The sequence below is a fragment of the Salmo trutta genome, chromosome 2 (genome assembly GCF_901001165.1).
Source record: "Salmo trutta chromosome 2, fSalTru1.1, whole genome shotgun sequence".
NCBI lineage: Eukaryota > Metazoa > Chordata > Actinopteri > Salmoniformes > Salmonidae > Salmo > Salmo trutta.
Genome location: NC_042958.1, coordinates 17,597,519 through 17,623,747, shown reverse-complemented (window position 1 = coordinate 17,623,747; position 26,229 = coordinate 17,597,519). Strand labels below are relative to the sequence as shown.

The 26,229-nt window shown below is 42.6% G+C and overlaps 1 protein-coding gene across 2 annotated transcripts in view; it reads left to right on the top strand.

The window, feature by feature from the left end:
* The window catches only part of LOC115152342 (catenin delta-2-like), a 412,167-nt gene that overhangs the window by 171,879 nt on the left and 214,059 nt on the right, over positions 1-26,229 (top strand). For both annotated transcript variants that reach the window (XM_029697114.1, XM_029697124.1), the window contains exons 4-6: positions 17,441-17,475; positions 17,696-17,815; positions 22,303-22,469. In XM_029697114.1, coding sequence (XP_029552974.1) covers positions 17,441-17,475; positions 17,696-17,815; positions 22,303-22,469 — 322 coding nt within the window. The remainder of the gene's footprint in view (positions 1-17,440; positions 17,476-17,695; positions 17,816-22,302; positions 22,470-26,229) is intronic.

Genomic DNA, 26,229 nt, shown 5'->3' with positions numbered 1-26,229 from the left:
TGTCCCCAGGCTGACCACTCACAAATTCTGCTGCTGTTCTTCGCCCAGAGACAGCAGACACCCCATTCCACTTTCTGGCGGCTTTAGAGAGCCAATGGAAGCCTTAGAAAATGTCACGTTACAGCACAGGTGCTGTATTTTTGATAGAGATGCAACAGAAGGACAACAAATTGTCAGACAGGGCACTTCCTGTATGGAATCTTCTCAGGTTTTGGCCTGCCATATGAGTTCTGTTATACTCACAGACACCATTCAAACAGTTTTAGAAACTTTAGAGTGTTTTCTATCCAAATCTACTAATTATATGCATATTCTAGTTTCTGGGCAGGAGTAGTAACCAGATTAAATCGGGTACGTTTTTTTATCCGGCCGTGAAAATACTGCCCCCTATCCCAAATAAGTTTTAAGTAGTGACCCGCAACATACGTCTAGTTTCCTGAAACAAGTCACATTTAGGAATATTTTTTGTAGATTGCTGAGGATTTGTTAAAATGTAATACATTTTAGAATAAGAATAAGGCTGTAACGTAACAAAATGTGGAAAAAGTCAAGGGGTCTGAATAGTGTCGGAAGGCACTGTAGGTTCTGGTGATGTACTGGGCCTGGTGATGTACTGGGCCGTATTCACTGCCCTCTGTATGCCTTATGGTCGGATGCCGAGCAGTTGCCATACGAGGCGGTGATGCAACCGGTTAGGATGCTCTCGATGGTGCAGCTGTAGAACCTTTTGTTGATCTGTGAATCCATGCCAAATCTTTTCAGTCTCCTGAAGGGGAAAAGATGTTGTCGTGCCCTCTTCATGACTTTCTTGGTGTGTTTGGACCATGATAGTTTGTTGGTAATGTGGACACCAAGGAACTTGAAACTCTCGACCCGCTCCACTACAGCCCCGTCAATGTGAATGGGGGCGTGCTTGGCCCTCCTTTTCCTGTCGTCCACAATCATCTCCTTTGTCTTGCTCACGTTTAGGGAGAGGTTGTTGTCCTGGCACTACACTGCCAGGTCTCTGACATCCTTTTTTTCAACAGAATCGGCAGAGTGAATACACCCCTGATCACATGCAAACACAGTTCACTTTCATAGTGTGATTGTGATCCCTTTGATCGTTGGATAATTCCTTTTCGCACCTACACGCTCTCCTCCTCTACACTTTTTTCCTTCGCTTGTGCACAAAACATCAGCTGTCTGTGACCAGGCGAAAAAACCTTTTCAAGCTAAACCTTCATATCATAACTGCTAACTGCTACACACAGCCTAGATCGTTGTCACCGTATTAGCTAACGTCAAGGCATCATAGCTACTAGAATTAACACGTTAGTAAACCCGCTACAATCATTCAGTACAGTGGACAGTTAGCAAGCTGTTTAGCAGTTACACCGGCAGGCCCCGGTGGCAATACATTTATAAATGTACCTTGACTTGGAAGAGTTCCAGTGTTGGATAGCCATAGCCAGTTTGGTAACATAGCATCCCTCTCTGTTTGAGCCGGGTGTTTGAGTAGGCTAAACTAGCTCACTGCATATGCTAGCTAAGTAAGTGAAAGTGAATAAAATATGAAATATAGCTAGCTCTATGTCTCTCTCTCGCTCTCTCTTGCTTCTCCTGCATTTTTGCAGAAATTAATTTGTTCAAAACTATTCAACTATTGTCTTTCTCAACTTGTCACCACATTTTATGCACTGCAGTGCTAGCTAGCTGCAGCTTAAGTTTTCAGAGGTTTCTCTGATCCTTTTATTGGATGGACAACATGTCAATTCATGCTGCAAGAGCTTTGATAGGTTGGAGAACGTCCTCCAACCTATCATAAGTACTGTGTAAGTCTATGGAAGGGGGTGAGAGCCATGAGCCTCCTAGGTTTTGTGTTGAAGTCAATGTACCTGTCACGGCTGTCGTAGGAAGAAGAGGACCAAGGTGCAGCGTGTGTGTCGTTCCACATTTTTATTTACACTGTGAAACTATGCAATACATAAATGAAAGACAAAAACAACAAACTGTGACACAGAGGTGAAAACACACACAACTCAAAATTAATCTCCCACAAAACCCAGGTGGAAAAACCCCTACTTAAGTATGATCTCCAATTAGAGACAATGAGGACCAGCTGCCTCTAATTGGAGATCATCCCAAACAAAACCAACATAGAAATACAAAACTAGAACATGAACATAGAAATACAAAACATAGACAAACACCCCCTGTCACGCCCTGACCTACTCTACCATAGAAAATAACATCTTACTATGGTCAGGACGTGACAGTACCCAGAAGAGGATGGAAGCTAGCTGTCCACCGGCTACACCATGATGCTACCCTACAGAGTGCTTTTGAGGCTACTGCAGAACTTCATTGCAAAACAGTGTGTTTTAATCAATTATTTTGTGACGTGAATATATTTAGTATAGTTTTATCTAAATAGGATTACTTTTTAGATGTTTCGCAATTTAAAAAAAATGAAATCCACTGAGAAGCATGGTCCTCACCTTCTTCCGAGGAGCCTCCACTGATAGACAAAATTAAACTCATAACTAAGAGAGTAAGAGTAGGAGCACATACTAGTATTATCATTACAATAACAGACCTCTTCGTTATTCCTTCTCTCTCTCTCTCTTTCCTCTTTGTCTTCTCCCTCCACCCACCTTCCCTCTCAACTTCTCCTCCCTCCATATCTCCCCTCCTCCCTTTCTCTGTATAATAGAGGGATCCATTACACCATTAGCCTTCTAGGTATTTTCAGGTTCAGCAGAGGTTTTTGTTCCCACCTCTGACACAGACAGATCATATTGCTGAGTAACTGCATTACACCCTAAAATAATCGAACTGGGTCATTAGTTCAGCCTTTAATGTAGCTGTGTAGTTTACGTGTCTAGACCCCTGCATGGCGTGTGTTTGTGTGTGAGAGAGATGTGCATCACCAGGAGGAAAAACAGATGACTGCAGTTACTAAAATTATTTACACTGTGTCACATTCTCTCGCTTTCGCTGATTCTCTCACTTTCTCTCTCTCTCCATTTCCCTCTCTCAGGCTGCAGGGTGATGGTAGTGGTGGGGAGATGATGGGGGGACACTACAGATCTCATTAAATATGCAAATACAGCTTGTCTTTCCCAAACCCCAGATAGTGGCAGAGATTAGATGAGGCCTTGCCACACGAATAGAGAGAGAGAGAGAGAGATAGTTGAAGAAAGAGAGAGGTAAAAGAGAGAGTGTGAGAAGGGTATCTCTTAGTAACTCTGCTGTATAGATCTGTTTATGAGAAAGAGGAGTATCTCTAAGTAACTCTGCTGTATGGATCTGTTTATGATACTGTATCATCACGGCTTTGTGATTATAATCACAGTTTGGCCACAGGTTGGGCAGAACAGTCAAACAGCTGTGGAGCCAGCCAGTTAGCTAGCCTGACAGACAGACGTATAGTCCCGGACAGAAGGACTAGATTCTTCCTGCTGTCAGAGGCAGAGAGTCCCAGACCAAATGATCTACGGCTAATGAGGCAGAGGACCTTAAGTTAAGGAAACATGGGATAACTTTTTAATTGGTTGTGTGTGTGTGTGTGTGTGTGTGTGTGTGTGTGTGTGTGTGTGTGTGTGTGTGTGTGTGTGTGTGTGTGGATGCTAGATGCATCCTTGAGAGGTTGCTTTAATTGCTTTAATTGACTGCAAGAGTCTCCGTCAGCTTGTGCATGTTGTCTAAGGTGTTATTAGCGTTGATACTGTTCCATGATAATGAATGTTGGACGGTGTAGCTCCCCCAGTACCCTAGTAAGCTAGAAGCATAGTAGCGTAAACGAGTGCAGAGGGGAGGGAAGAACATTAATGGAATGAAACACAGCCGAAGGCTCTGTATAGGCCAGAGTTTTCCCAAACTTGGTTCTGTGGACCCCAAGAGGTGCACGTTTTGGTTTTTCCCATAGCACTACACAGCTGATTCAAATAAGCAATCCCTCATCAAGCTTTGATTATTTGAATCAGCTGTGTAATGCTAGGGCTAGAATCTAGGGCCAAATTTGGAAAACACTGCTATAGGCTACTTTACATTATAGTAGACACTCTTATCCAGAGCAACTTACAGTAGTGAATACATACATTTCATGCATTTTTTTTTTTAGTACTGGCCCCCCATGGGAATCAAACCCACAACCCTGGCATTACACACCATGCTCTACCAACTGAGCCACAGGGAAGACAACCTACTTGGTAATTAGGTTACATGCTGTGCCCTTAGCCAGGCGGCTAACAATGAATGATGTACAGTACATAGACTAACTAACTCTGTGGGGCGCCAGGTAGCTTAATGGTTAAGAGCGTTGGGCCAGTAACTGAGAGGTCGCAGGTTTGTATCACCAAGCCGGCAAGGTGTAAAAATCTGCCGTTCTGCCCTTGAGCAAGGCAGTTAACCCCCAACAACAACTGTTCCATGGGCGCTGAAGACGTGGATGTCAATTAAGGCAGCCCCCCGAACCTCTCTGATTCAGAGGGGTTAAATGAGGAAGACACATTTGGAGTGTTGGATGCATTCAGTTGTATGACTGGGTATCTCCCTAACTCAGCAGCAGCAGCAGCTAGCTTGCTATTGCAAACAGGGTGTGTGTGTGTGTGTGTGTGTGTAATATATAGTGATGGCCAGAGAAGGAGCAGCTCATACCTGTTAATTAAACCTGAGCCCTGCCCTCCACAGCCTGTCTATCTAAATCACACTGCACATATCAATCAACCACATTACACACACACGTAGCATTAAGCAGGCTGTGGGTTTTTACAGAAATCTTCATCTTTATTTTCCTCAGTAATCCGATTTTCCAAACGACACATTGATTGTATTTCATGAACAGAATCATAATTCCTGTCTCTAATCGTCATTCATACATATAATTTAATCACTCTGTAACATGTAACATGGCTAATTGATTTGTAAAGGGATTTGATTCGATCTAAGAGATAATGGTTGATGTGTATATGTGTGTGTTTGTGCAGAAATGTGTGTGTGAATCTGAGTGCGTGTGAATGTGAATGTGTGTGTGTGTGTGTGATTTTAGGCATTAATGCTGAATGGTTAAAGGGATAGCTCACCCAAATGACAAACGGACATATTGGTTTCCTTACCCTGTAAGCAGTCTATGGACAAGGTAAGACAGCCATCCATGCTTTGTAAGGGTGTAACTGTACAGCATTTGTACCGAACCATTTGGGTATGGGGACCTCGCTTCGGTACACACTGTGAATCCGAATGAATACATACTGTATAAAACATTGGCTATGCCTATTGTGGTGGAATTATTCTAATCAAAGGAGAGACTTTTAGATTTCCTCAAAACAATTGAACTTTACAATTGAATTACTGCAGTAATGGAATGTTAATGGTGTAGAGTTAACCATTGAACACAGGATAGCTGCATGTGTGCACTCCCTCATATCACTTGGAGAAAATATGTCTATTCAGCTTTGTTCAAGTGTGTTCTTCATATTATAAAATAATGTAAAATAATACCACGGAAATATAGCAAATCTTGTCTGCTAAATTAAATATTATAGTCCGCAGCCATTTAGCCACATCAGGAGCTAACATAAGGACAACTCAAAGTATGCTATTCTTTTCTTCTGAAATAGACTACATTTTCTTCATATCATGCTTCTTTAGACCTGTCTAAAATAAACAATAGATTTATTGTGAAAGTGTAGGCTATATTACATGGATTCATTATACTTTTTAAAATGGCTTGTAGGTTATGTGTGGAAGCCAGGAGATGATAAATGTGTTTATGTTAATTAACGGTCAATTATCGTGAGACCGAAAATGATTTGCTTGACAATCACCGGCTGACAACATTTTGTGACCTCCACAGCCCTATGCAGGACCTAATGTATTCTTTCAACAACCTCTGGTCCACAGAACAAACCTTCTATATTCTAGTTCTTCATCAACCTCTGGTTCACAGAACAGACCTTATATATTCTAGTTCTTCAACAACCTCTGGTCCACAGAACAGACCTTCTGTATTCTAGTTCTTCAACAACCTCTGGTCCACAGAACAGACCTTCTGTATTCTAGTCCTTCAACAACCTCTGGTCCACAGAACAGAAAGGACCTTCTGTATTCTAGTCCTTCAACAACCTCTGGTCCACAGAAAAGACCTTCTATATTCTAGTTCTTCAACAACCTCTGGTCCACAGAACAGACCTTCTATATTCTAGTTCTTCAACAACCTCTGGTCCACAGAACAGACCTTATATATTCTAGTCCTTCATCAACCTCTGGTCCACAGAACAGACCTTCTATATTCTAGTTCTTCAACAACCTCTGGTCCACAGAACAGACCTTATATATTCTAGTCCTTCAACATCCTCTGGTCCACAGAACAGACCTTCTATATTCTAGTCCTTCAACAACCTCTGGTCCACAGAACAGACCTTCTGTATTCTAGTTCTTCAACAACCTCTGGTCCACAGGACAGACAGGACCTTATGTATTCTAGTCCTTCAACAACCTCTGGTCCACAGAACAGACCTTCTATATTCTAGTACTTCAACAACCTCTGGTCCACAGAACAGACCTTCTGTATTTTAGTTCTTCAACAACCTCTGGTCCACAGAACATACCTTCTGTATTCTAGGTCTTCAACAACCTCTGGTTCACAGAACAGACCTGTATTCTAGTTCTTCATCAACCTCTGGTCCACAGAACAGACCTTCTATATTCTAGTCCTTCAACAACCTCTGGTCCACAGAACAGACCTTCTGTATTCTAGTTCTTCAACAACCTCTGGTCCACAGAACAGACCTTCTATATTCTAGTTCTTCAACAACCTCTGGTCCACAGAACAGACCTTCTGTATTCTAGTCCTTCAACAACCTCTGGTCCACGGAACAGACAGTACCTTCTGTATTATAGTCCTTCAACAACCTCTGGTCCACAGAACATACCTTCTATATTCTAGTCCTTCAACAACCTCTGGTCCACAGAACAGACCTTCTGTATTCTAGTTCTTCAACAACCTCTGGTCCACAGAACAGACAGGACCTTATGTATTCTAGTCCTTCAACAACCTCTGGTCCACAGAACAGACCTTCTATATTCTAGTTCTTCAACAACCTCTGGTCCACAGAACAGACCTTCTGTATTCTAGGTCTTCAACAACCTCTGGTTCACAGAACAGACCTTCTGTATTCTAGTTCTTCAACAACCTCTGGTTCACAGAACAGACCTTCTGTATTCTAGATCTTAATCAACCTCTGGTCCACAGAACAGACCTTCTATATTCTAGTTCTTCAACAACCTCTGGTCCACAGAACAGAGCTTCTATATTCTAGTTCTTCAACAACCTCTGGTCCACAGAACAGACCTTCTATATTCTAGTTCTTCAACAACCTCTGGTCCACAGAACAGACCTTCTATATTCTAGGTCTTCAACAACCTCTGGTCCACAGAACAGACCTTCTGTATTCTAGTCCTTCAACAACCTCTGGTCCACAGAACAGACAGTACCTTCTGTATTCTAGTCCTTCAACAACCTCTGGTCCACAGAACATACCTTCTGTATTCTAGTTATTCAACAACCTCTGGTCCACAGAACAGACCTTCTGTATTCTAGATCCTTCAACAACCTCTGGTCCACAGAACAGACAGGACCTTATGTATTCTAGTCCTTCAACAACCTCTGGTTCACAGAACAAACATACCTTCTGTATTCTAGTCCTTCAACAACTTCTGTTCCACAGAACAGAAAGGAACTTCTGGTGATGTAGTCCTAGAGATACACAGATATCTTCCTAGTCGCAAAAAAGCAGCTCTCTGGTCACAATGAATAAGTTATTGGTCACCCACAGGGAAATATTGCTCTCGGAAATGCCTTTATATTCTCCCAGCTGGTTCTCCTTTAAAGATAACACTCATTAAATAGGCTGTTCACACCAGCTAGGGCTGTCACGAGTAATCACGCACGCACACGCGCTCACACACATACACTTATTACAATCAACAGGGCCATCAAGTAAAACAGGTTTTGGCTATATCGATCCGCTAATACAGGACTAGTGCACCACTTTTGTGAATAAAATACAAAAAGAAAAAAAATGTGTGAAGAAATAGTTGTTGGCGGCAGGGGCAAGCACTTTCCCACCAGAGGGGCATATTTCACTCATTTGTTTCCCAGAATTCTGTGTTGGGCCACCGTTAACCTTTGGGAATAAAAAAATATATATTTGCATTGCAGCGATGCCATACAAAAAGAGAAGCAATGCCCATGGCCATCATAAAAAGAGAAGCCATGCCCATCATATAAAGAGAAGCCATGCCCATCATAAAAAGAGAACCCATGCCCATCATAAAAAGAGAAGCCATGCCCATCATATAAAGAGAAGCCATGCCCATGGCCATCATCGTATTCATTACAGCATGCATGTGTTGGACCGGTGCTTTGTCGATGGCACAGTAATGGCCAGCTCTAGATCTAAATTTATTAATTTAGAAAAATGACTGAAAAAGTAGCCTAACGGCCTGTGACTTTTTATGACGGCCATGGGCGTGGCTTCTCTTTTTATGACGGCCATGGGCGTGGCTTCTCTTTTTATGACGGCCATGGGCGTGGCTTCTCTTTTTATGACGGCCATGGGCGTGGCTTCTCTTTTTATGACGGCCATGGGCATGGCTTCTCTTTTTATGATGGCCATGGGCATGGCCATGGGCTCTGGTTTCAAGCGCAGGGTGCAGCAGATGTTTATTAGGAAAGGACCACAGGAGGAGACAGGCAGCTGGGTCCAGGGACAGGCAGAAGGGAGTCCATACAGGTAACAGTACAGGCAGGGGAAGGCTAATGACGTAGTCCGGGAGATCAGGCAAGAGGTTGATGACAGGAAATCAGATAGGCAAAAGTACGGACAGGGAATAGACAAAAAACGTTGTTAGTGAGGATGTCCAAAAACTACAATAAACAGGAGGACTAATATTGAAATAAACAGCGCTCCGACTAGAATGTGGACAAATACAAACAATACCTCACAATGATGGGGGTGCAATGAACTGAACTAAATAGTGTGTAAATGACCTACAGGTGTGTGAACAGGTGATCAGAATTCAGGTGATTGGGATCTGGAGAGTGAGCTGCGTTCAGGGGATCTATGTGTTTGAGAGTGTGAGTTGGAAGCAGACGTTACACATGAGTTGGATGCAGGAATGTCCAACGAGAACGCGCAAGTTTTGCCTCAATTGGCATCATCTAGTTTATAGCCAGGTAGATGCCATCATTGTTACAATAACTAATTTTGAGAAAAGATTTGGTGATATTCTTATGAAAAAAGGAATAGGCTATATTACAAGAATTGGGTTTTGTTTGAGGTTTTTTTAAAAACGTGCTTTTGCATTATGTGCCAATTGCGCAACCCCCAAGCAACCCAAAACATGCATTGTGGTTTTGGATGATAGGCTATAATGCAATTCAACACTCGACTGTCAGTGTCAGAAAAAATGGGCAGAATGTTGTTTTGTTGCCTGATTTACAGACGGCTATATTGGCCCGCTAAAACAGGACTAGTAAAGGCCCAGTGAACTACTTTAGTGATTTAAAAAATATAGTTTTTTCAGGGGATGCTGCAGCACCTTCAGCACCCCTACTTCCCGCGGCTATGGATAAGAGGTATTATATCAAGTTATTAGAGGTAATTTAGGCTTTACATAGAAGTAATGCCCATCTGGCCTGCTAAACTTGGCCTGCTATTGATGGTATAAATAAAACTGTGTGAAAGCTGGACTCCCATTAATACACATCTGCACACTGATTGTTGTCACAGCAACACTGTTCCAGTTCGTCATGGTAATGACAGCCTGTCAATAAGCACTGTTTGGGCTTGAGCGCAGTGAGGGGGCGAGACAATGTGAATGCAAATGTCAAATTCAAAACAATGTGAAAACTCCTGGGTGGAGAGAGAGAGAGATTTTAATTATGGTAGTTGATTTTGTATCTTAACTGTGTGTGTGTGTGTGTGTGTGTGTGTGTGTGTGTGTGTGTGTGTGTGTGTGTGTGTGTGTGCGTGTGTGTGTGTGTATAAAGGTTAGGGAAAATAGGAAAATAGTATTTTGAATGGGACTGAATTGTGTGTCCCCACAAGGTTAGTTATACAAGACTGTTTGTGTGTGTGTGTGTGTGTGTGTGTGTGTGTGTGTGTGTGTGTGTGTGTGTGTGTGTGTGTGTGTGTGTGTGTGTGTGTGTGTGTGTGTGTGTGTGTGTGTGTGTGTGTGTGTGTGTGTGTGTGTGTGTGAGTGCATATGAATGTGTGTGCTTGGGTATTACTGCTGATAATTACATTTTAAAACACACCTGTTAGTTTCCCCGCATTGGTGCTAAAACATCTGTTAACTCCAGCTAAAATGACCCTGCTATTATCTTTACTCTGATATGATGCTTCCCTCTGCGCAGATACAGATAATGAAAGAACACCACAATGCATAATACACCATGGAGATATTATGTGGCATAATGTGCGCCCCATAACATTTTGGCCATGATGAGAATATGAAATGTTACGGTGGTAAAATGTTAAATACTACTTCATGAGTAAGTATAACTACAAATAAAAATATTAAACAGACACTAGCCCCGTACTGTAGCAGTGGAATTAGGAGTGGACACTCTCCAATCTAGAATTCTATGTCAGGGTTTCATTGGGATTAACAGAGATGATAATTTGGTACTTTAGTGGGATTGGGGGAATTACGCTGCTCTGCTGTACACAGACTAGGATTAACACAGATTATAGGGACTAACACAGCTGGTTATTCCCACTGGGGTTCCAGCTAGGGTGGCCCAACCAGTGTGTGGTGGGTTCAGTAATGCTGTCGAACCCGGGATTACTCAAAGTTTATCAATGTGTTGACCTGCAGTTAACCCCTTCTCCAACAACGTTGTCACACACACACACTTGTTATCTAACTGTGTAAGAACGCTCATTCACTCACAGCTAAAGTGTGCAGTGTGCCATAACCTATGGACACCAAGGTCGATATTCCAGCCAGGTCACTCAAGATACAATGTGATATTTGACGTTTGTCCAGGTCCCCAGGATGTCGGGAGATGTATTCAAATCTTGCCTCTAGGGGCAACGGTGAGCGATATTACCATCAAGTAAACTTGAGGCTTGCTAGGGCATTATGGACGAGGATGGCAGATGGCCATAAGCCACAAGCTGTGCTCCAAGGGTCGTGTGTTCAATCCCAGTGGTAGGCACACATTTTATTATTTTTTTTGTTTCAATCCTATTCCACACCTTAACCCTTACCTTAACCATTCGGAATCAACGCCTAAACTTAACCGTTGAGTTGTTTCTGTTGTAACCCTATCCAAACCTTAACCTTTACCTTAGACGGATATTTCACTCAAATGACACTGTTTCCACATGCTAAAGTTTTAGCATTTGTGGCACAAATCCGATTTAAGTTATGGGACCAATGTTAGCATTTTTCGCACATCATTTCCAAATCATCTGAATGTATCTAAAATGCATTGTGAAGCCCAACAGAGTCATTTCTAGATGATTTGAACATGAAAATGATAATATAGGTCCCATGACTTGAATGGGATTTGTGCCACAGTGCCAGGGAAACTAAACTCAAGCATTAGGGCTGTAACAGTTCACCAAACACCACAGTTTGTACTGTAGGTTTGGGGTCACGGTTCAGTTAAGTTTCGGTACAGCGGGAAAATGAAACGCCAACAGTTACTGTAGTTCAGTATTGTTAATTTAAGAAAATACAAGGTGCTGGTTTCCCTGATTGTGAAAACACATAGTGCAATACGACTGCAAAATCAACATGACTTAGACATTGAATAGGCCTATGTTATAATGTTTGGTTGCACAGAGAAAAAGGTGCACACTTCTGTGACTATTACATTTTAGTCATTTAGCAGACATTCTTATCCAGAGCGACTTACAGTAGTGAATACATACTTTTCATTGTATGCATTTTTTTTTTTGTACTGGCCCCCAGTGGGAATCGAACCCACAACCCTGGTGTTGCACACACCATGCTGGCGTTGCAAACACCATGCTCTACCAACTGAGCCACAGGGAAGGCCGGCCTATCCTGTCTTTAGCACGGTACTTCTCGTCTCCCACTCCGGGGTAATGTCATGGGCTGTCACTGTTAAGTAGCTCTCTGTGGCCCTGGAGCTCCATTCATCTGTAGTAAGCGCTACACAGGGTGCAGTGGCCAACTAATTGACAACTTCAGCTTTGGCTTGCTTATATACAGCAAGTACTATATGTTTGCTGAAATAGGTGCTAGAGGGAAGTTCTTAATGTGGCTCAAGCACTTTCACGACGTGCTGAAACTCCTATTCTCAACCACCAAGAGTGGGCGCATATCCGCGGCAACAAAAAACCTTTCGCTCTTGTCATTTCTTTGGCCCGGTTAGAATCAGCTGCGAAGGGCTGCTTGAATGCAGAGGGGAGACGAGCTTGTGTTGTTATTTCTTTCTGTTTTCATCTTGCTCCGGTGGTAAGAATACCTGGGTGACTTCGGTGTAAATGTGTCGGTATTGGCAGCTGCATAGGCTATTCTCGTTGAGCAGTGGCGACATCCTATTAACGTTTTATCCACAACTCTGTCAATCGGCGTTGTAGTGGAAAACCAACATGTTGCCAAATTGGAGATTTAAATGATGATGGAGGATCCACCTGGTTTATCAACCCACCACTCACCATCGTACAGAACTAGTTCCCGGCTGCGCCTCACAAAAGGACAATTTGAAACGCAACAATTAAGATTAGAATTTTGATTACAAGGTGTGCATAAACTCCAGTTGTCTTAACGGAATAGCCTGAAATGTTTTTGTCAGCTCAGATTTACTCAAGAGGCATACAACGCAGCATGGTGTCGTAGAATTACAACATTATGTTAAGTACTCACACGGTCTGTTTTTCTTACAGGCAACATAATAGGGTTCTTAGAACTCTCATGTGTCTGTGTGAAGAGGGAGAAGCCTCTGAGATTTAACGTTGACAGTAGATTTATGATGGCTTGGTGATAAGGTAACATTCCGTTCCATGATTAGTGTCTGTGTGCCTGTCTGTTGGTGCCAGGGAGACCCAATCTCCCGTTTATTTAAGGAAAGGATTTAGTATTCTAGGTTGTATTAGTATTTTTGTATAAACAAGCAGTAAATGAACTACAGACAGATATTTGGCGCCATGTAAATCTTGATGTCTGTTGCATGAGAGCACAATGTACCTTTGTATAATTTTCACGTATCTGTTCTTCATCACAAAGACTCGGGAAGACTATAGGAGTTGTAACCTAACCCTGTTTATTTTGGGCTTTAACAAGGAAATAGGTAATCCTATATGCTTCATTTAGAGTTATTAATGTAACTTCAGTTGTTCTACAAAAGTTAGGCTATATGTTTTGATGTTTAATACATTGTAAGGCTGCATGATGAGACTAATGATGATTTGAAAAAAGTAACTTGAAAGGCGTTAGCTCTGCTTTGTGTTTTGCGCAGGCTGTACACACTCCAATAGTCTCTCATTCATCATTTGACAAGCACTTGATAATGCCTTATATTTCACGGAGGCATCCCCTTTGTGGCCGTAATGCACCCTAAAAAATCCATTCCTTTTGCGGCCCGAAGTGCTGCATTGTGCCCTTCTCCCTGAGTGTCCTGCGCAATCCAACGCGCTTCTCTCTCGCATGGCTCTCCATCATGTGATCTGGCCTTTTTCACAAGCTACAAGAGAAGACAGACACATCTGGGACGCAACTGCGCACATTCTTATCCAATTCCGAGGTGCATATTGAAGATATTGGAAGAACTAGTCTATGTCAATCTACTATCCCCCATAGTACAACAGTCAACCTATTCTATTCTGTGCGAGAAATAAATATTCCAAACATAGTCTGGGACAGTTGTGGGATGCAATAGATCCCAAATTAATACGACCACTTGCATAAACTATTCAGCTATTTCTGCACATTATAATCGCAGCAGTGCGAACAGGGTAGTACGCTACAAGCGCTAATGTTCCATTAGCGGAAAACACCATTATCATAAGTGACCGCAAATGCAGTTATGCATGTAATGCTTTTATTATAAAGGTGCATTTTTATGGTGAAAATTATCTTCCCCAAACTTGAAACGCGTTGCTTATATATGCCAGTTAGGCTTTACACCCCTTGTAAAGCGGATTAATGTGCTTTATTTTAAGAAGTTATTTGGCCACTTTAGTTGGTACAAACCTTATGGAAAAAGTGCTTGGCTACATGAGGTGTGCGACTATGATTCGAAAAAGTTGGGGAAAAAAGGCATTGTTTCTTATGCTGGGCATCATTCACCAGTGATAGGCTAATATTGTCATCCATCAGACTATTCTTGATTTAATCTTGTCTTTACATATACTAAATAATATATGTGTGAAATTAGTTTTGATTTAGAATGGACCATCATCATGCACCTGTATCGAAATGGGCAGCGGGAAAAAATACATGTTATCTAGGCATTTAAATAGCGAATGGAGGAAGCTTTTTCCGTGGTTTATTTTCATGGCAGCCAGGTAAGCTACACTCCTGTTGTAAAGATAAACAATGTGATTAATATTAGGAAAGTTGAGAAATAAATATAGTAGGTCTAGCCTATAAAAAGCTGAATCTTTTTATTAGTGGCCATCACTCTGTTTTCTCCCGCAATTGCGCCTATAGAAATGTTGCGCAACACGAGCTCATTGGCTCTCATGAAGTGTTTTATTCAATTTTTGAAAACATTTGCATTGATGTCAGAGTGATTAGAGGGACAATAGAGTGCTGAGAAACAAGCCGTTTGGTAGGCTACTGATGACCATCAGCAGCATCAGAGCTTGGAGAAGGCTAATTACCGTGCCTTCATTACTCGTGACCGCAGGTGTGGCGGTAATACGGTCACCGCAACAGCCCCAGTCCTGCACTCAAAAACAATAGAGGATCCATTACTACAGGCAGGCCGGAATAAAAACATTTTCATTTTTTAAATGAGATACTTAACTTCTCCAGCCCTCTTCCCCCCTCTCCCTCTTTCCCCCTCTGTAATGTCCTCCATCTATTTTACATTGGAATCTCTACTGCAGTGCAATTAGGGGCAAGGCCTGGGTGCACACACACACAGACATACACACACTGTCGTGGTCTATGTGATCACCAGGATCACGAGGGGAGCTCCTCTTGACCCAGTGATCCCTCTACTCCAGGGGCTCATTAATAACACGCACACAAGCACGGAAAGACGCACACAAATACTCATTGTGTGTTTCTGCATAGCCTGCTATAGTGTGTCTGAGAGAGAGAGAGATATCACAAAAAACTATACATATCTTGGCCTAAACATCAGCGCCACAGGTAACTTCCACAAGGCTGTGAACGATCTGAGAGACAAGGCAAGAAGGGCCTTCTATGCCATCAAAAATAACACAACATTTGACATACCAATTAGGATCTGGTTAAAATACTTGAATCAGTTATAGAACCCATTGCCCTTTATGGTTGTGAGGTTTGGGGTCCGCTCACCAACCAAGAATTCACAAAATGGGACAAACACCAAACTGACACTGCATGCAGAATTCTGCAAAAATATCCTCAGTGTTAAAAAAAAACACCAAATAATGCATGCAGAACAGAATTAGGCAGATACCGGCTTATTATCAAAATCCAGAAAAGAGACGTTAAATTCTACAACCATCTAAAAGGAAGCGATTCCCAAATCTTCCATAACAAAGCAGAGATGTGAACCTGGAGAAGAGTCCCCTAAGCAAACTGGTGCTGAGGCTCTGTTCACAAACACACACCGACCCCAGAACCAAATCATTAGACAGAACCAAATCATAAGAAATCAAACAGATAATTACTAGACACGTTGGAAAGAATCTACAAAAAAACAGAGCAAACTAGAATGCTATTTGGCCTTCAACAGAGTACACAGTGGCAGAATACCTGACCACGGTGACTGACATAAAATGAAGGAAAGCTAGACTATGTACAGACTCAGTGAGCATAGCCTTGCTATTGAGAGATGCTGCCGAAGCCTGTCTTCTCTTGAGTCAGGTCTGCCTATGTGCACACTGCCCACAAAATGAGGTGGAAACTGAGCTTCCTAACCTCCTGCTAAATGTATGACCATGTTAGAGACACATATTTCCTTCAGATTAGACAGACACACAAAGAATACGAAAACAAATCCAATTTTGATAAACTCCCATATTTATTGGTGAAATACCGGTGTGCCATCACAGCAGCAAGACATGTGACCTGTTGCCACAAGAAAAGGTCAACCAGTTAAGAACAAACACCATTGTAAATATAATATTTATGTTGATTTCTTTTCCTTTTTGTACTTTAACTATTTGCACATCGTTACAACACTGTACATTGCCATTATATGACATTTGAAATGTCTCTATTGCTTTGGAACTTTTGTGAGTGTAATGTTTACTGTTCATTTTATATTGTTTATTTAACTTTTGTTTCTTATCTATTTCACTTGCTTTGGCAATGTAAACATATTTTTCCCATGGCAATAAAGTCCATTGAATTGAGAGAGAGAGAGAGAGAGAGAGAGAGAGAGAGAGAGAGACAGACAGACAGACAGACAGACAGACAGACAGACAGACAGACAGACAGACAGACAGACAGACAGACAGACAGACAGACAGACAGACAGAGACAGAATTACCTTATCCACCACCAATGTTTTACAGTATTGTAAAGGTACTGTATGAGAGAGATATTATTTCTACAAATATCTACAAATGCTGTGATTATGTTTGTGCGTTTCTTTGTGTGTCATGTTGCTCTAATATTGATCACACACTGAGCATCTCGTTGCTTCTTTCCGGTCTGACTGGCTATAATGTACGCAGCTTTGTTCTCTCAAGAGGAAATCACTCTGTTACTGGCTCTCATTGATTGTCCTAGGGAGCTAGCTAACAGAGCAACATTAGCCTCCTAGCGTGGTCTATCCCTGATCCAGAAAAATAAAGCTGATGTGACAGCGATTTCACAGAAACAATGGAAAGTTATATTTTTGTTTACTTGCAATTTATTCCCTATTATTGACAATTATAAGGTTTGAAAAAGTCAGGATCGCTAGCAGAGGTCTTGGGGAGCCTTCCACTTCTAGGTTTGTGTAAACTTCTGACTTCCTTCCTGGTAAGGCCTTGCTGTGGTCTCCTGATGGCGAGTGGCTGTAGTCCGGACGGCCGCTGTCTTCTGTTCTGTTGGTGCTGAATTTCCCAATTCCTATTCAGTCGCTGTCCACTTCAATGGTGCTGAATCTCTGATCACCGCTATTACAGCTTTTTTTTAACCTCAGCTGTCTACAGTAAACAGTTTGAATATTTGATAACAACAATGAACTATGAGGTTACAGTATATTACTGTATAATAAACTCCATATTATGAGTTATTTTTCTTAACCTCAACTGTTTTCTTGCAGTTCGGCAGATGAGCAGTTTCGCTGGAACACCCAAGGTAGGCTAAACGTCAAATACTTTACTTTTAATAAGCCGTTTTTATTGATAATCACTGTATAATATTTAATTATGCATATTTCCTAAGAATACAACCAGATATCACAGACATGGACATCATCAAATTTGTGTGACATTGAAAATACACACCCTGTATGGAGGTTGTGTCACGACTGTGACCCAGACTAACCTGTTCCCCCTGTTTCCTGTTTCCTGTCCAGCTGATGGCCAGAAGGACATAGAGGATGAGCTGACCACAGGACTGGAGCTGGTCGACTCCTGCATCAGATCCCTGCAGGAGTCTGGAATACTGGACCCTCATCAATACAACACAGGAGAACGTGAGGACAACTCTTATTTTAATATGACAGGGTGTGTTTGTGTGCATGCGTGTGTGTGTGTAACGGTCCCACTCTTTCTTTAGTCTCTTCCTAAATCTTGATATGTTTCCTCTGGTGCAATTTCCCGCTAAGAGCTCATTTAGGGACACAGAAGAAATAACCCAATCAAATTTGTAAGACATTTCCATCTCTCTGTCGTCAATGCTACTCCAAAGAGGTTTTGCCATCAGTTTGTATTTACTGAAAAACCATTTCAGAAAATATATTTTACAAAAGAAACCCAAACCAAACTGTTTAGGCTTACTGATGCACACACAGACTTTTCCTTCTGATAGAAGGAGAGAGGTTTATAAATGTAGTGTATCTCACCTAATTGTTCTCAAAATGACAGTCATTCCACTGAGAGTCGAGGGGACTATTTAGTTGGAAAGAACGGAACACCCTCGGTTTGGATTTTCCTCTGTCAGTTCAGAAGTAGACAACATTATATTACACAAAAAGCCCATATACAAAACAGCATATACAGGCTTGTGTGTGTGTGTTTGTGTGTGCGTGCGTGCGTGCGTGTGTGACATTCCCCCTCTCGCTGTGAAGCACAAAGTGGCGTTTGTTTAATAATTCATAGGAACGTAGAGTAGGAGAGGAGATGGGTGGAGGAGACGAGAGGAGGTTGCTGTGAAACTCTACTGCAGATAGTTTTAATCCCAGACTACACAGAGACAGATTAACGATAGAACAGTCCTCTCTCTCATTTTAGCTGAAAACATATTGATGTGTTTGTTGGCATCATTAAGGAGTTCAGGGGGTGAAGGGCTGTTTGGATTCCCAGGCTTACGGCAAAACGAGAGAACATGGAGGGTTTAACTTGTGTAGAGAGGTAGTGCTTCTAAAAAGATGACACTTAAAACAAAACACAGAGAACCAAGTGTACACTCTTAAGCTATATTCAAATACCCATGCTAACATATCATTAGGTAGCTAACACATACCGGTACATACAAGCAACTGCTGTAATGATATGCTATGCGGTTCGTAAGGCTAGCATACCTAACAAATTGTCAGGCAACACAATGTGTAACATAACTTATTTGATAAGTCATAAATGTTTTATTCCATTGCTCAACATTTTCTCAACATTTGTCATAATTTGTTAAATTAATGAATATTTACTTTTTGTACTTACATTTGTTATCCAATCTCGTCTAACCTTTTCTTCAAATCTGAAATTGTTGTGAAGCCACGCCCATTTTCTGAAGATTTGCATTATGGGCCCCAAAAGCGCGGAAATACTTTGAATTTTGCCGAATATAGTACTAAATCACTTGGAACATTTGCCATACTAACTATATCCATACTATGACCAATAAGCATACTATATACTCAATTTACGTCATAAATAGTACAGTCAGTGCGGTTAGTATGAGTTTTCGAACACAGCTTTAGAAAAAAGGGTTCTTCGGCAGTCCCCATAGGACAGGGATGGGCAATTGCCGGCCCGCAGGCTGCCCCCCTTATGAAGGCCCTTGAATCAATGTATTTTTTTTGTACTCAGTTGAGGTCTTACTGTTGCAAGTTAGAATAGTAGAAGACACAAGGTTCAAGTTTGACATTTGTTTGTGCATCAGCAGTTTCTCTTGTTAGTTTCTCCAGTCACTGATAGTCATTCAATTAGCCCACGTCAGCTAAAATTTTTTAGATTGGTAAATGAGTCTAGCGGCCAGCTATCTAAACTTGTTATCATGGTTGAATTACCGGCCGTGAAATTTTGTTAGTCAGTCTGACACAGATATCATATTAAAATGGCAAACATTTCTCTGCACCCTATGGAAAAATGTGTAGAATTGCATGAAATTTGTCACGTTCGTAGTAAGGATGGGACCAAGGCGCAGCGGGAATGTGTATGCTCATCTTCTTTTATTACGAAGAAAACGTGAACACAGAAAAACAAAATAACAAACTATGACGAAGACGCTAAACAGTCCTGTAAGGCACACAGCTTACATACGGAACAACTACCCACAAAAACCCATGAAAAAACACCCCTACTAAATAGGACCTTCAATAAGAGGCAACGAGGAACAGCTGCCTCCAATTGAAGGTCAACCCAATAAACTAAACATAGAAATAGAAAAGCTAGAACGAACATAGAAATATTCTAACATAGAACATTAACCAAAAAACCCCGAAACACATAAAACAAACACCCCCTGCCACGCCCTGACCAAACTACAATAACAAACAACCCCTTTTACTGGTCAGGACGTGACAAAATTAATTATAAAATTGCTAAATATTCTCTCCGCCCCATTGCAAAATGTGTAGAATTGCACGAAATTACCTCTAAAACAAAAATAAAATAGCTCTACATTGTCAAGAGGGGGGCTGCTAAAAAAGGATTCTCGCAATGTGGTGGGGGGGTCTGCACATGTGGGTACGCAGACCTGCGTGCAACTGCGATCCCTCATGATGAGTTCAGAAATTCTGTGGCCCCCACTCCCCATCAAAGATGCCCATCCCTGCCATAGGAGAACCCTTTTTTGGCTCCAGGTTAAGCCCTTTTTGGTTCGAGGTAAAACCTTTTTTTGGTTCCAGGTGAAACCCTGTTGGATTTCATGTAGAACCCTATATGTAAAAGCTTCCACATGGAACCCAAAAGTGTTCTACCTCGAACCAAATAAGGTTTTTCAAAGGGTTTTCCTATGGGGACAGCCGAAGAACCCTTTTAGGTTCTAGATGGCCCCCTTTTTTTTGTTGAATATAGTCCTACATTTTTTGTTACAGTGGTAGAGATGGTGGCTATAGGCTGTCATTTCCTGTTGAAGGTTATGTAGAGAAATGTAAAAAGCCTTTTGTCCTAAGAGCATTTCTGGTGAGTTACACACAACTTTCAACTAAATGTCAGACAACGACAGAGTGGCTCAGATGAAAACTGTGTTTGTGGTATGGTGTGTGTGTGTGTGCTCTGCTGACGTAAACATCAAAGGGAGCGAGAGGGACAATATGAGAGAGAGAGAGGGGGGGGGGGGGGTGAGGGAGAGAGAGTATTTTCTCTCCAATAGGGAGTAGGAAAAGCCTGTGATTGATATATTTAAGCACAGTGAGATATAGCACACGTCATGGACCTAACTACCATTAAGTAAGCCCAGACCAACCCCGCCCCTTATCCCTGTGTGTGCGCGTGTGCACCTATGTGTGTGTGTGTGACAGAGGACAACAGTATTGTTCTCCTCGCTCTGGAGAATGTATGCCTCTTCACCCAGCAGTGCTCCTCTCAAATGGAGTGTGGGTGTGTGTGTTCCATGTTTACACTATCAGTCTCCATCAGCATCAGCAACACAACACATTCCCTTAGAGAGCAACTCTCTACTGGGACTAGAGTGTGTGTGTGTGTTTAAACATGCCACAGTTGAGAGTGACATCACTCCACACAGCCCAGATCACAAATTAAACAATTCTAGGCAGAGAGACGCCAACGCATAAATGACAGAAGGAAAGAGAGAACGCGAGAGAGATAGAGCTGTGATTAAAGATTAAAGAGAGAAATGCATGCTCGCTTACTCTCCTCACACCAATTTCTCACCCATCCCCCTCTTCTCCTCTCTCCCCCTCTTCTCCTCTCCCCTCCTCCGCACCTCTCCTCTCTCCTCTTCTTCTCCCCTCCTCTCATCCGTCACCCTCGTCTCCTATCTCACCCATCCCTCCTTCTCCTCTCCCCTCCTCCGCTCCTCTCCCCTCCTCTGCTCCTCTCCTCTCTCCTCTTCCGCACCTCTCCTCTCTCCTTCTCTGCTCTCCTCTCTCGTCTGCTCCTCTGCTCCTCTGCTCCTCTCCTCTCTCTTTCTCCGCTCTCCTCTCCTGTCTCCTTCTCCGCTCCTCTCCTCTCTTCTTCTCTGCTCCTCTCCTCTCTCCTTCTCTGCTCCTCTCCTCTGTCCTTCTCTGCTCCTCTCCTCTCTCCTTCTTTGCTCCTCTCCTCTCTCCTTCTCTGCTCCTCTCCTCTCATCTATCCCCTCCTCTCCTCTCTCCTTCTCTGCTCCTCTCATCTCTCCTCCTCTCCTCTGAGGTCACCTTCTCTTTTCCTCCTTTCTACCTCCGATACTCTGCCTTCCACTTTTTCCTACTTTACCCTTATTTCCCTATTTCCCTCATCTTCTCTCCTCCCGCTCCTCCTCCTCCTCCTCTGTAACCCCTTATCCAACCCCTCCTCCCTCTCCTCCTCCCCTGTAACCCCTTATCCAACCCCTCCTCCCTCTCCTCCTCCCCTGTATAAGCCCTTATCCACCACCTCCTCCCTCTCCTCCTCCCTTGTAAACCATTATCTACCCCCTCCTCCCTCTCTTCCTCCCCTATAACCCCTTATCCACCCCATCCTCCCTCTCCCCCTCTCCCTCTCCTGATAAATGATGTATGCTTTTTCTAAATCACTGAGGGCTGAAATGCTGCACTGCCTGTTCTAAATAGCTGCATCTCTCTCCTTCCCTCCCTCTCCCCAGCTCCTCTTTCCCAGAGTTCTTTGCAGCTCAACTCCACCCCAGAGGCTTCGCTCCAGTACTCCGCCAGCTACCATAGCAACCAGACCCTCGCCCTTAGCGACAGTGCTGCAGCGGCAACCCCACAGCGCAGTGGACAGGTCGGAGGGGCCGTGCACAGCTACAACCAGGTAGGTCACCATGACGATGATGATGAGGAGAAAGATGGGATATGATAATGATGATGAGGATAATACTAATGTTTAGCGACTCACAATCTGTTCTTGTAAAGCAGTTGTCGCATTCAAGACAAAGTTACTCTCATATGTTACTGCGATATTTGTTTATATTTTCTTTAGCCGAACACTACTGTCCTGAGCAGTTTTTATTCTGTACCCAGGGATGGAGGAAGGGAGCCAGGCAGGGAGTTCTCTGCCCAGCTCTCCTCTTGACTGGGCGATGTGGCCGCTCTGCCCACTATCTACTGCTTTCACCTTTTCTAATGCTCCTTAGCTTAACCTTATGAAGGGTAAAGTCACGTTCTACAAGTCAAAAGTCTTCAGTTAGCTGCTGGCTCGGAATAAGCTAATGGAGTCGGCTCTAACTTTCTCTCCTCTTTCCCATTCTTCTTTATCTCTTTCTCTCTATTTGTCATGCACACCATCGTGTGTGGGCTATCCTGCTGCTCTACACAGGTCATAGTAGCCTGGGGAGGTGTGTGTGGCTAGTAGAGGTTAGAGGAAAGAGACAGATACATTTAGCACGGTTTATTTGATCTAGGTGGAAGGGAGAGGGGAGCAGTGAAGGTGGACTGTTTAATTGCATGGGGAGATACCAGTTTGGTTTGTTATTTCTCTAATCATGTGTTGAAGGAGGTGAATGGGTGTGAATATCCTCACACTGATCAAGAGGATTCCAATTATCCTCTAGCCTGCAGGAGACATTTATTCCCTATGTTCATTTTTTCACAAGCTAGCTGACAGTACAAAACACACACACACAACACATTCACACACAAACACACACAGGTGCTCATCTACTCAGACATACACAAAACAACACCTGCTATTTGTTACCAACTACAAAGCTTTATGAAAGGATACAGCATGCATTGAGAGGGCAAATGTTTTATTTTGCTGTCTGTGTGGTTATGAATAATACATAGGGATACATTTTGAAATAGTAGCTAATTACTAGAGGAAAGGAAATGCGAATGTATGTTTTTCATACAATTTGACATTTGGAGAAACTTTGAAATTTGACGTTTGGAGAATTTGTTAAAACCACACACACACACACACACACACACACACACACACACACACACACACACACACACACACACACACACACACACACACACACACACACACAAAAACAAGAGACTGACAAGAGAGAGGAAGAGGAGCATTGCCTGTCTCTCTTGTCTTCTTTCTTCCTGTTTCAATTGTGCCAATATGAGGGCTTCTGTCCACTTTTACCGTCCTCCACATCACCCAATCCCCCCATCCCTGCCCAGTCCTCCCTCTGTCTCTCTCTCTGTCTGGTTGTGTTCCAGTGATGTTTTGCCCTGTATGTCAGGTTGATTGGGGAGATGTTCTGAGTAGCGCTGGCTGTATAGTCTACTCCAGACCAGGACAGGCTGATTATATAAGGCTACTGCATCACATACAGTAGAGCCTCTTATACACTACTACTAGCTAGGTATTTATACTACAATGGTACTTCTGCTTCAACAATGCACAGAGATCTAGCACCTATAACACACATTGTGAATCTCTTAAGAAGAGTGGAGCGTAGTGCCTATCTATTTATCTTTCATTTTGTGTGTGCGTGTGTGTGTGCGTGTGTTTGCGTGTTTGTGTGTGCGTGTGTGTTCGTGTGCGTGTGTGCGTGTGTGTGTGCGTGTGTGCGTGTGCGCGCGTGTGTGTGCTTGTGTGTGCGTGTGTGGATGCGTGCGTGTGTGTGTGCATGTGTTTATGTAAGCCACTGTCTCAGATAGCCGTTTTCCTGCAGTGTATTTATAACACTATGGGCCTCCGGATGAATATTTAAGGTATGGAGATGTGTCACCTGGTACAGAGGGATCAGGCTATATCTGCACACTGACATTACAGCGGAGTCTCCCTCAATGCTGAAACCCCAAGACAACCACAGGATTGTTCTGCGTCCCAAATGGCACCCTATTCCCTATATAGTGCATTACTTTTGATCAGAGCACTAGGTCAAAAATAGTTCACTAAATAGGGAATAGGATGCCATTTGAGGACTCAGAGTGTTTGGTTTAAGACTTTAGTCTAGTGAACTAATGACTGCAGGTTTTAAACAGCATAATCCATTCCATGTCTGATGAATCAGTTATTCTGGCCTTCTGTTAAGGCCAGGCACCACACCCTAGTAGGGTAAATGTTTCTCCTTAATCATATCACAATCAACTTTTACCAGTTGAATGTGGACACAAAAATAATACTTTTTTTAAAAATAAAAATGTTTCTGAAATATTGTATTAATATGATACTTAGGTGATACAGGTGAAGTCGGAAGTTTACATACACTTAGGTTGGAGTCATTAAAACTTGTTTTTCAACCACTCCACAAATATCTTGTTAACAAACTATAGTTTTGGCAAGTCGGTTAGGACATCTACTTTGTGCATGACAAGTAATTTTTCCAACAATTGTTTACAAACAGATTATTTCACTGTATCACAATTCCAGTGGGTCAGAAGTTTACATACACTAAGTTGACTGGGCCTTTAAACAGCTTGGAAAATTCCAGAAAATGATATCATGGCTTTAGAAGCTTCTGATAAGCTAATTGACATCATTTTAGTCAATTGGAGGTGTACCTGTGGATGTATTTCAAGGCCTACCTTCAAACTCAGTGCCTCTTTGCTTGACATCATCGGAAAATCAAAAGAAATCAGCCAAGACCTCAGAAAAAATATTGTAAACCTCCACAAGTCTGGTTCATCCTTGGGAGCAATTTCCAAACGACTGAAGGTACCACGTTCATCTGTACAAACAACAGTACGCAAGTATAAACACCATGGGACCACGCAGCCGTCATACCGCTCAGGAAGGAGACGCATTCTGTCTCCTAGAGATGAACGTACTTTGGTGCAAAAAGTGCAAATCAATCCCAGAACAACAGCAAAGGACCTTGTGAAGATGCTGGAGGAAACAGGTACAAAAGTATCTATATCCACAGTAAAACGAGTCCTATATCGACATAACCTGAAAGGCCGCTCAACAAGGAAGAAGCCACTGCTCCAAAACCGCCATAAAAAAGCCAGACAATGGTTTGCAACTGCACATGGGGACAAAGATCGTCCTTTTAGAGAAATGTCCTCTGGTCTGATGAAACAAAAATAGAACTGTTTGGCCATAATGACCATGGTTATGTTTGGAGGAAAAAGGGGGATGCTTGCAAGCCGAAGAACACCATCCCAACTGTGAAGCATGGGGGTGGCAGCATTATGTTGTGGGGGTGCTTTGCTGCAGGAGGGACTGGTGCACTTCACAAAATAGATGGCATCATGAGGCAGGAGGATTATGTGGATATATTGAAGCAACATCTCAAGACATCAGTCAGGAAGTTAAAGCTTGGTCGCAAATGGGTCTTCCAAATGGACAATGACCCCAAGAATACTTCCAAAGTTGTGGCAAAATGGCTTACGGACAGCAAAGTCAAGGTATTGGAGTGGCCATCACAAAGCCCTGACCTCAATCCTGTATAGAATTTGTGGGCAGAACTGAAAAAGCGTGTGCGAGCAAGGAGGCCTACAAACCTGACTCAGTTACACCAGCTCTATCAGGAGGAATGGGCCAAAATTCACCCAACATTGTAGGAAGCTTTTGGAAGGCTATCCAAAACGTTTGACCCAAGTTAAATAATTTAAAGGCAATGCTACCAAATACTAGTTGAGTGTATGTAAACTTCTGACCCACT